This window comes from Watersipora subatra, chromosome 3 (genome assembly GCF_963576615.1).
Source record: "Watersipora subatra chromosome 3, tzWatSuba1.1, whole genome shotgun sequence".
NCBI lineage: Eukaryota > Metazoa > Bryozoa > Gymnolaemata > Cheilostomatida > Watersiporidae > Watersipora > Watersipora subatra.
The window spans coordinates 30,390,139-30,404,715 of record NC_088710.1 but is presented as its reverse complement, the minus strand read 5'-3'; the positions used below and the strand labels follow the sequence as shown (position 1 = coordinate 30,404,715).

At 37.4% G+C, this 14,577-nt stretch overlaps 2 protein-coding genes across 2 annotated transcripts in view; both read left to right on the top strand.

The window, feature by feature from the left end:
• Nucleotides 1–6,699: 6,699 nt before the first annotated feature.
• The window catches only part of LOC137390495 (caspase-6-like), a 528,030-nt gene continuing 520,152 nt past the window's right edge, over nt 6,700–14,577 (top strand). Inside the window, exons 1-3 of the mRNA XM_068076824.1 lie at nt 6,700–6,759; nt 7,286–7,474; nt 7,959–8,181. Coding sequence (XP_067932925.1) covers nt 6,700–6,759; nt 7,286–7,474; nt 7,959–8,181 — 472 coding nt within the window. The remainder of the gene's footprint in view (nt 6,760–7,285; nt 7,475–7,958; nt 8,182–14,577) is intronic.
• The window catches only part of LOC137392155 (uncharacterized), a 35,493-nt gene continuing 30,548 nt past the window's right edge, over nt 9,633–14,577 (top strand). The window contains exons 1-3 of the mRNA XM_068078787.1: nt 9,633–9,663; nt 11,056–11,271; nt 11,737–11,846. Coding sequence (XP_067934888.1) covers nt 9,633–9,663; nt 11,056–11,271; nt 11,737–11,846 — 357 coding nt within the window. The remainder of the gene's footprint in view (nt 9,664–11,055; nt 11,272–11,736; nt 11,847–14,577) is intronic.

Here is a 14,577-nt window from a genome sequence, read left to right as displayed (position 1 = left end):
TGTTTCCTCACCCCGGATACCCCGTATGGGTGGTAAATTCTGGTCTAACTCGGGTCTCCTACCAGAGACCTGGGAGTTTGAGCACTCGCCTCAAGATCTTAGCTGTTCCCATTAGCGCACTTTTCTGCAACTCTCCTGAGTTTATTGTTGTTGGTATTTGGGCAAGCCACATTTTATGCGCCGGTGTTATTGCGCCCAGTGCCCCAATGACTACTGGGAGTACAGTAATTCTTACATTCCAGCATTTTTCAATTTCTTCTCCAAGAGGGAGATATTTCTCTACCTTTTCTTTTTCTTTGCTGGCTATATTGTAGTCATTGGATACTGCTATATCTATTATAGTAGCCCTCTTGTTCTCCTTGTCTATCACCACTATATCTGGTTGGTTTGCTAGGACATGCTTGTCAGTTTGGATGTAGAAGTCCCAGAGGATCTTAGCGCGGTCATTTTCATTTACCTTACCAGGAGCTTCCCACCAGTGTTGTGGTTTATTAAGGCCATACTCATCACATAGGCTTCTATACACAACACCTGCGACATGATTATGCCGCTCAGTGTATGCGTTCCCTGCTAGCTGCTTGCATCCACTGATGATGTGTTGGACGGTCTCAGGTGCATCTTTGCACAGTCTGCATCTAGGATCGTCTCTAGTGTGATAGATTTTCGTTTTGAGTTGCCTTGTTTGGAGCAATTGCTCCTGGGCTGCCATGATTAGCGACTCTGTATTGGCCGTTAGGTTTCCTTTGTTCAGCCACATATATGTCTGGTGAAGATCGCCAACCTTAGATATTTGTTGGTGGTAAGCACCATGAAGAGGTTTCGTGTGCCAGTCAATTTCTTCATCATCAGGGTGTAGGTCCGTTGTAAGAGCAGCCGATTGAAATTCAGCTAGCAACTTATTTGAGATGGCCATGGAGGCTGCATATGCTTTGATGCTTTGCTCCTCCTCTTTCACTGTCTGCTGTACACTTTTGAGTCCCCTACCGCCATCTTTCCTATCAAGATACAATCTAGTAGTATCAGACTTTGGGTGGAGTGCTCCATGCATGGTCAGCAGTTTACGAGTTGCTATATCTGTTTCTTTGATGGCTTCCTCAGTCCACTTTATTATGCCTGCTGGATATCTTATTACTGGCAGTGCGTAGGTATTTATTGCCATGACTTGGTTCTTGGCATTGAGCTGGCTCCGTAAGACCTGCCGAAGGCGTTTCTTGTATTCGGTAATGGCTTTGTGACGTACCTCGACTTCGTGGTTGATGTTGCTTTGCATAATCCCCAAGTACTTGTACCCTTCTTCTATATCTTTGATGGTACCATTTGGCATTCCTAGGGCATCTGTGAGCATAGAATGGCCTTTCTTAAGAATTAGCCTTCCACATTTCTCAATACCGAAGGTCATTCCGATGTCCTTGCTGTATACCTGAGTGAAGTGTATTAGCGAATCAATGTCCCTTTCTTTGTTAGCGTACAGCTTGATGTCATCCTGACATGTAGAAGAGGGGGTTTATCTTGGTGCCACTCTTAAACTGGTACCCATATTGAGTCTCCTCCAGCATATTGCTTAGAGGGTTTAGGCATATGCAGAAGAGCAGCGGTGATAAGGAGTCACCTTGATAGATGCCTCGCTTAATTTTTACACTCACCAGTTTTTTGCCATTAGCCTACAGTTCTGTCTTCCATTTAGTCATTGACATCTTGATGAATGCCACAAGAGCAGGGTGAACATTGTACATACTGAGGCACTCAAGTATCCAACTATGGGGAATTGAGCCATAGGCATTTTTGTAGTCAATCCAAGCCATGGCAAGATTGGTTTGCCTTCTCCTGCTGTCTTGACAGACCGTCCGATCCACCAGTAACTGATGTTTAGCTTCTCGGGTGTTGCGCCCAATTCCTTTCTGAGCACTGGTCATATAGTGACTCATGTGCTCTTCCAGTTTGTCTGCAACTATTCTTGAGAGCAGTTTCCATGTGGTGGGCAAGCATGTTCTTGGTCGATAGTTTTTTGGGAATCGGCCCCTGCTTTGGATCTTTTATCAGAAGTACAGTTCGTCCTTTGGTCAGCCATTCTGGATGGTCACCTTGTTCTATTAGGCATTCCATCTGCTTAGCCATTCTAGTGTGAAGTGATGTCAATTTCTTTAACCAGAAGGCTTGAATCATGTCATGGCCAGGTGCTGCCCAGTTCTTCATACGCTGCAATCTGCACTTGATGTCCTCTTTTCTGATGGTGAGTCCTTGCTGAGCCACCGTGTGTTGATGGCTCTCTTTAAGCCTCTTCAGCCAATTTGCAGTGGTGTTATGAGTAGTCTCTTTCTCCCTGATGTCCTTCCAGAACTTTGAAATGCTAGATTGGAGAGGCTCAGACATTGGCCTCTGCAGTTCACCTTTGAACTGGTAATACACTCTAGATGGATTATTGATGAACAGTTTGTTCATTCTCTTGTTATCCCGCTCTTTGGTGTACCGCTTCAGTCGTGCCGAGAGTGCTACTAGCTGCTGTTTGGCAGATTCTAGAGCTTCTATTGTGGCTTCCCTTTTTGGACACTCTAAACTGTGGTTAGATCTCTCACTGAGCCTACTAACTTTCTTGCGCAAGTCCTTGATCTTATTTTGTAGCCTCAGCTGCCAGGATGGAATGGCTTGAAGCCTTGTTGGCATTGGCTTAATATCCATCTCCTCCAAGATGACGGTTGCTGTACTGTAGATTAAGACATTAGTCTCACTGATCGATCCAGTTGAGATCGACTCCAGTGCCATGTTAATGTCTTCTAACAGCTTCTTAGGTATGGCCTTGCTAACTCTTCGTAATGGTACCCTGCTTCCATAATCAAAATAATGCATCTTGTTGATGATCTTGTTGCACCCTTGGGTCAAGGTCCAAGTGCATGTCTTCTTCAACCCGTGAGTCAACACATGATCGTGTATGCGTGACAGTGTGTGTTGATATGCACTCCTCGTTGGTTGAGATTACTTGGGTGAACTGTTCCCTAATTTCATCTACCTCAAGTTCTGATATGAGGTGCCGCTTGATTATGTTACTCCTCTGAGCTACAAGTTGCTTAGCGGTTAGTGGCAATTCGGTGCGCATGTTTATCCACAGTTGCCGCATCCTTCCCATATAGCCCCACTTTTGAGGTTCACTCATAAAGTAGCACTGCATGAGGTCCATGTTATCAGTCCGAGTCCATTTCATCCGTTTTGAACCAGTAGCCCATTTTTCACTGCCTTGTCCTGGTTCAGCTACAGGCAGCGCGGACCCTGTTTGACCGGGCAACGTCCGAGCCGGCATGGCTTTGGTTATTGCACTCATCATAGAGATTGTAGACGTTATACAAGCAAGGTTCTTGTCCAAGGACCACCAGAAAAGTGCAGTTGTTGGGGTTTGAACCGAGGACCTAATGATCACGGTCCCGATACCTCACCAACTGCGCTATCTGTCTTATATATATATATATATATATATATATATATATATATATATATATATATATATATATATATATATACATATATATATATATATACATATATATATATACATATATATGCATATATATATATATATGCATATATATATATATATATATATACATATATATATACATATATATGCATATATATATATGCATATATGCTCAATCAACTTGGTTCGCCAAATTTTTGCTGAGTGAATTTATGTATAAAAATGTGCAACTTAAGTTAAAATAATTTTAACAGAACATATTTAATATATGTTTACATGAGATATTACTCCAGTTTGATAATATTTCTAATAATTAAAGAATTAATCTAGTGTAGCTATAACACAACTAATGACATTCTTCAGCACCTTCAGCCATTAATATAATGAAGAAATTTGCAATAATTTTGTTGCATTCAATCAAAATAATGCATTAAAGTTTAAAATAAAGCTTTGCATAGTTGCGTCTAAAGTAATATGCTGTTTTCTATGTTACTGACGCTGCCTTTGGATGTAACAACATTATTGGCCAAAGTTTGTTTATAGTTCAAAACAGTAAAAAAATTATATTTTAGATGCCACAGTCTTCAGATGCTGAGATATTTGGACTTGCCATTCAACAACATTCAGTCTCTCCCACTCTGGATTTACAAGCTAGAAATGCTAGAGAGGCTGGATCTGATGGAAAACACAAAGTTGGATAAAATAAAGAGTGCAGTCTTAGAGATGAAGAGTCTTGCTAGTCTCTATTGTCATGGGTGTGAAAACTTGAAGGAGCCTCCATACAGTGTTTGCAAACAAGGAATGGAAGCTATTAGAAAGTTCTTTGTTGATCTTGCCGCCGACAAGCCAGTAAAGTTGGTAGAAGTGCCAGTAGCTGTTATTGGAAACACACTGTCTGGCAAAACAAGCTTATTTAGAACATTGAAAACTGGCAAACGTGTGCTGACACACCGTGATAGAAGCTCCGAACAAGATGAGACAACCAGAGTATTTCAAGTAGAAGAGTTGCCTCTTGAAGCCACCGAAGTCAAGCTCTTTGATTATGGTGGTAATCGAGTTTATCATCTCGCATACCAAATTCTCAGCAAAGAGGGGTGTGTACCACTGATAGTAGTAGATTTGGCAGATTTTGCAAAAAATGTGCAAAATAATGGAACGGAAGAAGCATGTAGAATGGTATGTTTCAATTGGCTATCTCATCTCTATCTGGCTTGTCCAAAGCTCGGCCCACCAATTCTTGTTCTCACTCACACAGATGAGCTGACAAGTGCTCAGAGGAGTCAAGCACGGGAAGACCTTCTCACCGAAGCTGAGTCAATACGAGGGAAATTGCTAGAAGAAGAAAGACAACTTGAAACTCTCTTTCCAAAGGTGTTGACCGTGGTTGAGCATCTGTCTAACATGAACCTACCATTGTTTGATGAAGGAGAGATTTTTGAGTTTGGAAACGATCTGAAAGAGACATCTAACATAGAACTTCTCAAAAAGAAGCTCAATGAAAGATGTGAAAAGCATATTGTAGAACTACCCCAACTATGGAATTCTGTGGAGCGTTTCATTCAACAGTTCTCTGAACAGCCATATGTGGAAGTTTCAACAGTGCTCGAGAACTTTCCAAATGCTGATCCACTGATTATCCTGCGCTACATGCACAATGCCGGTCGGGTGTTTTTCTTTGAAAAGATTGAAAGCCTCTCATCTTTCATTTTTCACAGGTTCAGTGAAATCACTTCCGTGATAAATCTGCTTTTCCATCATTCTTCACCAGAACAGTGGGACAATCATCTTTCCAAGTTTAAAGTTTTCCCTCATCACGGTAGAGAAATTGGCAAGTTTGAGTACAAACAACTTGTACAACGACTGTTATATGATGGTGTCTTGGCAGAAGCTCTTCTGAAAAACCTTCTCAAGGATTCGGCATTCCCATTTGCTGTATCAAGGGAGCTTTTACGCTCTTTTTTGATGATTCATGGTCCAATTGAAGAGCCGCCAAATGCTGAATATTTAGTCCCAGCATTGGCTTTAAAATTTCCAGGAGTCTTTTTTGAGACCAAAAACAAACTTCAACTAAGATTAGACATCCTTCTTGGAGGTTTGTCTATACCAGAGTATGTTCATCAGCAAATGTCAGTCACAGTTCTCAATCTTCTACAAAACCATTGTCATGAAACTTCTGCTCTGAAGAATGGGGTCAACATCGCGCATGGAGACAGCGTCACAAGTGTGGTACATCATTTGCAGAAAAGACTCGTCGAGGTGAATGTTTCGACCTCTACTGAAGAGCTTAGCGAGTCCTGGAAGTGCCTGATTCGTGTAACAGAAGCCATCATTTGTCAATTGTTTCAGTCATGGAAAGCTTGTCGTGTAACTATTCGTACCTACTGCTCCCATTGCTTCTTCATCGGCAGTCAAGAACCTGACATTCAGGACAATCCTCCTTGGCTTTACTTCCAGTACAAACCAGATGAAGAGAAACCTGAGGTCAAGGTTACGAATTATTCCGGAATAAAACCAGTCATTTGCAAAAAACGTTCCTCAGCTCCAGTTAAAGTTCCAACGCCTTTGAGGTTTCCATGTAAGTCATTTGTATATTTTAAGTTCCCGCAATTATCCATGAATTCAGTTAATTCACAATTAATAAACAAATAGTCTTTTTAATTTGTATTTGGTACTGTGGTTGTTCACTGACAGACATTATTACTCAAGGGAGTTGATGAAAGGTAGTTTCTGCAAAAGAACAAATTAACTTTTTTCTGAATTTAGACAGAAAAGACTATTATTAAACTTTCAATTTCAAATTTTAGGCTTTCACCTCACTGACAATGAGATCAAAAAGCTGAAGGAATTTCTTTTCAAATTAGAGCAATGCCAAGCCAATTTTGAACAAGGTGAGCACTTCTATAGGCAACATATGTATTTAAAACACTTCACTCATCTACATGTTTGATAAATATACAGACACTAATTAAGCACTTTAAACAAATTATCAAATCAAATCATTTATTAACAAATTATTTATCATAGTGATTTCATCAGCGTATTATTAAGGTAGTTGAATATGCTTTGCTCGAAATGCTACTCATCACAATATTTAATTAGGCAGAATTTTAACTTTAGCTCAGAGTGATGATGAAGGAGTGCCTCCTGTAGAAATATCAACAGGAGATGATGAGAGTGTTGTATCTGATAGTGAAGAAAGTCATTGTGACGAGACTTCCTCTCCCTTGATCAGCATGAGACTGGTTACTGTTCGAGAGAAAAAAATTAAAGATCTCTACACAAACAAGGACAAGGTATTTATCTAAAGTAAAGAAGATATTGTAAGATATTGGCAACTGCATGGGGGGTTTATCAGAAGCTATATTTTCCCATAAATGACATGGCCTAATTTTATTATTGTTAAATTATGCCCAAGTAACTTGAATGATCACAAATCAAGCTTGTTGTTGATGTCAATGTTGTTAGATTGATAGAGAATCATATAACTTTATTAACGCTTCAACACTCAGCGAATTTCTTCCTACAATATACAAACTATTACAAACATTGTCTAGCTCTACAGGATAAGAAAACTTGCTTGTTTTATTGAAAAAAGATAACTCTACGTAGTACGCCTATATTCAACAACAATCTTGGTTTGACACGTAGTTGTTTATTGTCTTGTTATTAGGACCTCATACTACAAATATAGCTAATCTTTTGTAAAGTTTGGTCACAGCCTTGGGACACCATTTCATGTGAAGCAATATTAAATTCTTCATTATATCCCTAAAGTAACTTTGTATTACATTTCTTCTATAATACTTAATTGGTATTTAGGTATATCAGATGAGCAAGAAAAGAAGAGGAAGAGCCCTTATTTTAAACATGAAAACATTCCAGCAAAGCACAAGGCATGACACAAGGCGTGGCTCTGATATAGACTATGCTAACCTGGAGAAGCTGTTGAAAGATCTAAAGTTTGATGTCGCCAAAACCCAAACAGAACTTACCGACTTGAGCTTTGAGGTAGTAGACAATTCTGACTAAATATCCATACCTGAACAATCATCTATTGTCAATCATTTGATAAGTTTCTGTACTAGCTGTCGTCTCACACAAACCTTAAGTTTTATATAAACAGTTCAACTGCTAAATAAACACGCAATAGATGCTTTAACTTTTTCACCTTTTGACAGTTTCAGTATAACTGTATTACTACATCTATGGTATGTCTGCAAGTGCATTCGACAACATGTGATGAATAGTTTCAACCAGGAGTTTCTTAAGAAAATTGTCTTGTTCAATAATCTGCAATAGAATTTGATACTTCTTACTAGAACCTAAATATACATTCCCTTCACTACAGGATTGGTTACAGATCGGTTACAGTGTTGTGTTGTTGTGCCAGTTTGAGTATTTTTTGATTAAAAGTTTTTCTAATTTCATAAATAAAATTAAAAGGCTAATAAATGTTTTCATTTACATTCTTCTCTATCAAAATTTTTTACAGAAAATACTGAAAGAGATACAGGAGGAAACAAGCAGAGAAGAGCACTACAGACTTGGAATGTTTGTACTTGTCATCATGAGCCATGGAACTGATGGAGAAATGCTACTAGACCACCATGCAAAATATTTCTCATTGGTATCTATCAGAGACAGCTTGTCTCCAAGGAGATTTCCTGCAATGGCTGGTAAACCTAAGCTCATCATTGTCCAGGCGTGCTCTGGAGGTGAGAAAATAAGATGTACTTTCTTCCAACAAATATCATACTACACGTAGTTTCTTAGGACTTTACCAACATTTCACAGATGACTACAAATTGAATGCTTTACCAACTTTTAGGGTTGTTATTTTTTTATTTTTTTTATTTTTTTCTGACAAAATTTGATATTTGTATTTGACAGTGGTAATGTTATTACATCATTTAATAGAATGTTTTACAAATGGTCTCATTCCATTTAAAACTTTCTGTGCTAGCTTGTGTCAAGGTCAACTGGTAGTTTAGTAATTATATAGTTTGTTCCAATCTACTGAAACAATCATATGTTTAGATTCACTATCATGGGAGATGTTGTACAAGTTTGAGTTTAATGATTATTTCTTGAGGTAAATTCATTGAGTGTGTAATTACTTAAGTTATTGATAGGCTTATCCAGCTATAAGTGGACAACTCCTAATCACGATTATCCGTTGTTTACAAAATATTCTGCTCTCATTTTAGCAATGGGATTATCGATGTAAATTTTTCAGTGGAAAAGGCGAGACTTGTTCCATTATAGCTGGAGTCTACAGTTAATAAGTGTTAGTAAATGTGGAGCAGTTCAACCTCTGTAGTGCGTTATTTTACTCCGAGTCTAAAAACTCTAACTAGGCGTAATATGTACTTTTTGTGTACTCATGAATCGCTGTACATGTATTGGTAGACTTAGAGTTTGTAAGCATTATATTTGGTTTATTTCCAGTACAAGTCAAAGCCTATCAACTGAATGTAATGTGCACAGTTTGTGAATCATCCGTTATCACAAGAGCAAACAACTCTAAACTCCAGCACCACTAATTTTGTATGTTCAAAATGCAAATTACCCAACAATGATACTATTTTACTTAATTTCAGTGACAGCGCAGCTTGCAGTAGCTTGCATGCCAATACTTAGCTAACTGTTTAAATATTTTAGGTTAAGTCTTGCGTCATGCAGCCATCTACCCCAAATTTGAATTTGGCTGTTTAGCTGTTCGAATTTTGGATCAAGAAAAGTTTTGTAAAAATTTGCTGAAATCCATGAATTTGTTTTTACTGATCAAAACAAAAACATGAGATTAAAAATTTGATTTTTGTTTTGAAAATATTGCAAAAACTTGATTGAACGAGTTAATATATTTTGAACATACCAGGAATTTTTTTTCAAAACAGACTTTATCATCAGCCTCTAGCAACACAAGTGAACTTTGATTTTTTGAGAAACTTTGCAGCTACAAATATTTCGTTGAACATTTTCAGCTGTAAATATAACACAACTAGCTTCGGTTTCTACATTTTAGTGATCAGCTGCATTTTGTTGAGAAGGTGATAAATGTATATTTGTATGTATTTGGACTAAAATCTCAAGGTTCCTACTAGAATCTGTTACTGCTGTTGTTTAATCATTATCATTGAAAAGGTCTTGCTACACACAGACAAACATGCAAATTAAGGGTAGCCAAGGCCTTTGTGGTGAGTCATGCATTATTCATGTGTATTCTCACAACCAAAATGTTGATCTTCATCAGTAAATATTGAACTAGCACACCTGTGATTGGCCGAAAGAGCTTACTATATAAATATTGGTACTCTGTTCTTTACCATGCAAATAAAAACATTTTTATAATGTGGTATAGTTTATAAGTTTTTTTAAATTGTTTTTATAGATACTTTCATGTAATATAATTTTTAGTAGCTAAATATATGTATGTAAACCAACTTTTACAGTTAGACTTCTGTCCTTGACTTAGTCTGACTGTTACAGTGGTTGTTTGTCTTCATCTTTAATATATGGTACTGTTTTAGCAAAGATTTAACTGCATGAGTTTCCTGGATACTCGCTTTTTCTGTCCTAAGTTATTGATGATCCATGTTTTACTACAAATGTCTATATGTAACTCAACAATAGTGGAAAAATTCATCGAAGATATCATTTTTAGAGTTGGTCAATTATTCATACATGTGTTACATTGTTTAGTTACATCATTGTGTGATTCCTCAGCTAATAATTCTACAATGAGTCAGTGATATATTTCATCTGTGTTTGTTTAACCAAGACATAACTAAGTAATAACTAACGTAATATTTTGGAAAAAGGAGTGTGCTAACCTTTGGGTTTTTATTAATGAATTAGGTTTTGAAATAAGGCATTGACGACTTAAGTCAAATGTAAGCAAGTTATATTTGATTCTTATAAAAGTTGCTAAAATTATGTTGGAAGCATTTTAAATAGTCAAGTTTAATTGAATATAACATACTTTGGAAAGGTTGTCCGCAGAATATGGCTAACTGTTGCACCTTTATGAGAAGTTTTCTCTGTAGACTATGAGCACATACAGCAGGTGCCTTACTCGTTTAATTTTTAAAAGCCAGACTTTTAATAAGGTTTACAACTTGATGACCTCACGTAACACTTTACTAATTCATCTTAAAAGCTAGATTTTAGTTATTCAGTAAGTGCTTTTGAACAGCTATAACATGTTTCGCTATTAGTTTGTAAGTGATAACTGACTACTAGCTGTTGACTATAAGGAAGTCAACTAATCATCAGAAAGCAGTTTGATGTCTACCACTGTTCAAGTTTCGCTAAGTGTTTATTCCATTCATAGAAAAGTTGAGATGAACAAATAACCAGATATTGAATATTTAATTGAGCACGTTTTATGTTTGCTGTTTCTCATTATTTCTAAAGCCATATAAATTACATATATAGTATATATTTTGAATGCATGCAACGAATGTGGTTTTCAAGCTGGTACATTTTCATTACGCTTTGAACTGAGAGTAGCCTTTATAAGATACTTTACATTATGACGCTTGTATATTTTGATGAGTTAGATTACAATCGCCTGCTCTGTGTTTTAGATCGGTTTGATTACGGTGACTTGCAAGAAATTCCTGCTGTGAAGTTGTGTGTTCAACAGCAGGCATCTTCCTCCACTCCACCAGTGCCTGCTGCCAAAGGAACCGCAGGACTTCCTTCCTTTGTACCTTGTTCCGATTATGATCAGCCTCCTCATTCAGCTCGTCCAACTGTACTCAACGTAGATGACTTTTTCATCATGAAGTCTAGCTGTGAATGTGAGTACCAAAAACTATACATCCAATACAAATCACCTGTTAATTATACTATAATAGCTGACAGAAAAGGTTGGCTCATCTCATAGGTAACAGAGATACAATAATTTTCAACCAAAACAAAGGACATTCAGTAAAGTGACTTTATGTTAAACATCAAAAATATTGTACCCATTTATTTATCAAGCTGATACCTTTATTTGGAGCTTCCTTGCATTTTTAGGACACCCCTAATACAATCACCTATGATGGAGTTTTAATATACACTTTTCTTTAATATTTATCTACTACTCTAGCTGCCAATGTAGCTTGCTATCATAAAACTTTGCTAAAAAGTATCAATGCCAAATAACTTCATCCTAATAAGTTAATAACTATCAAAAACTACTGTACCTTACATATGATGACCATGATGCTATGCCATATAAGAGTGCTGATAATGTTTATTTAACCTACTATGCGTTGCAGCATACAGATCAATCAGGTCCACAACTCATGGATCTTGGTTTATTCGACTGTTAGTTGCTACCTTCTACAAACACGCGTGCCACAGAGATATTGAGAGCTTGTTCAAAATTGTAAGTATACTTAATGAGCTGAATACCCAGTTGTGCATGAGTAATACAAAAGGTTTTTGACCAAATAGTTTATTTTCATAAACACATGCAACATTAACCACTAGCTTTTAAATGAAAGTGAGTGTTTATTTCTGTTGGTATTACGAGTTTGAATAATTGTATTTCGTATTTACACATATTTGTAGCAATTTGTGGAAGTCTTGGAAGCTTTTTTCTTTTAGTAGGCTGACAGTCCAATGCCGTATTAAATATTTGCTCATGTAATATGTTTGTGCACAATTATTCATTAGTATGGAATTCTTGTCATGTGGTGTGTTGGTTCACACGTCTGTCTGCATAAGTCCTGTCTAAGTGTTGGTTCGAGTTCAATTTTAGCGTGATGCGATATTTTTGTTTCTAACGCTAGCTAGCACTACAAGCATACATATTTTATTGCTAAAGCTGGTCACATAAACGATCAACAAACCAAGTAATGAACACTTAGCTTTATATAGATTACAGCATCCTTACATAAAGTTACTGATATCTCTGTGCGCATCAGAAAGTGGAGATTATAAAGACTTCATTTTAATAGTTAATTTATGAGACAGTTTCTGCAAATATTACACAGCCTCCATAAAATACTGTACTTGTTTTGGCCAGGTATATACAATATGTTTCAACACAAAACTAAGAATGTGGCCAAGTTTATTATTTGTACACTTTATCATTTGGTGAAAGCCACATATATTTGCTATGCTGCTGTGTATTTATACTTTCCAGCTCAATGAGCCAACTCTAAATGCTGTCAAGGTTTCAATTGAAGTACTCTAGATAAAGGTTTAAGTAGAATATGATTAACCATGATTAAGAAACTATATGAATTAGTCATACATATCTATATGTATTCTAATAAAACATTTGGGTTTATTTTACTGTGATAATTCTGAGATCAAAGCAATTGAAAGTGGTTGTCTTAACACTAATATTTTTTGTGTCACAACATAATAGTTTTACTAAAATAGAGCCCTTTTTCATGGGATTTTCCCACGACCGAACACGAGCCAAGCGATTGTTTGGGAGATTCATGATAAATGCATATGTGCACACAACTCTCGAAAAGTATCGACCGACAGCCATACCCAAACCCTTGTACCGAAATCCCATGAAAAATTACCATTTTTGTGGAGTCGTTTAAGTATACTAATGATACAAAACTCATATACACCTATTTAAATATGTTACCAAGTCTTTAAGAAGTGTTGACAATATCCTAAAACTTACCCATCTGATCAAATTATACATACCTAGAAAGATTAATTTGGCCTAAAATCACCAATAAAGCCTGACAAACATTTTTAATCAAAATTAGGACCTGCCAACAAAATGCCCATAAAGCCGTGAGACAGATACTAGAACCATAAAGCCGTGCGCATTTAACGAGAAAAACGTGCACATTTCACCAGTCTTTGGCCAAGATTACCGCTGGAATATCATTTTCTGCTCTCTCTCGGAAAAGTATAATTCATATTGGTAAAAGTTTGTTTCCTGTTACTATATAATATTGAAACTAGCAACTTTAAGATTTTGCGTGAAAAATCTATTGGTAGTAGTGGCTGTTGTAAGGATATTGCTGTGCCCCAGGAGAGAACTGGGTCACTGTAGAGCACAAAAATAAATGGTCCTGACACCAAAATTCCTTCAGCTCCCTTCTTCTCTTCAGCCTCAGTGTTCCTAAGCCTATGCTCTGAGGGATTGGCTGCTACTGCTGATAGCCATGCTCATTGCCCTTTTTAGTCTGGTTGCTGAGGGAGCCGAGCTGATAGGTATTTTTTGCTGAGTGTCTTTAGCTGCCTTTTGTTTCAAGCTGAATGGCAGGGTCACCAAAGAACTCGCGAGTTAGACGGCTGTTATGTGACATCACTCTTCTGTTTGTTGTTTTTTTCTAAATTAACCTCAAGCTATTTCTTGAACAAAGAGGTGGTGAAAGCTTCCGTTTTTTGCTCAGTTTTTGCTAGTTTCACACTCAGCCTATGCCTCCCAGTTTTGGTTCCCTTAATGTTGGGCTTTCTTTGAGGCTTAATAGTTGCACCTACTTGTCTGAGCTTTTCTGGGCAAGAACTATTCAGTCGGCTCTTGTTCTCCACTGAAGCTAACGCTAACATTTTCTCAGGCAAGTGTGATCTGACCATGGTATTATGATCTTGTACGATCCCACAAATTTGGCCTGTAGTTCGTAGTGGTCCGTCTTTTTTCCTCTCATTCAAGTGCCAAACCCAGTCTCCTGGTGCCTATAGCAGATGTTCCTTGTGGTCCTCCTGTTGGATGGCCACCTGCTATTCCCGACGGGTTGAATGCACCTCCTTCACTCATTTCAGCATCTCCACCACATATTCATGCACGGGTCGGGCTTAGGTGGGTGCTGAGCTGACATCTAGCTGATCAGATAATTGCAATACTCGTCTGAACATCGGGAAGTTGGCCATCTCTCCGCTGACAATGACAATCAGTTTTGTTGACCCTAGTCATTTTGCCTTGCCATTACAATATAAGATGATAGTAAGGTCATGAACTATCTACTATTAGCCCAGAAGATCAGCCACCATTTGTAATTAACATATGTAAAACACTCATAACATATGAAATGAAGAATCACCAGTTAACCTCATCCATGATGTACCAAAGTTTAGCTAGTATGCCGATGAATGATTGTGAAAATAAGTTTTAGCCAAGAAAATAACAAAATAAGTTT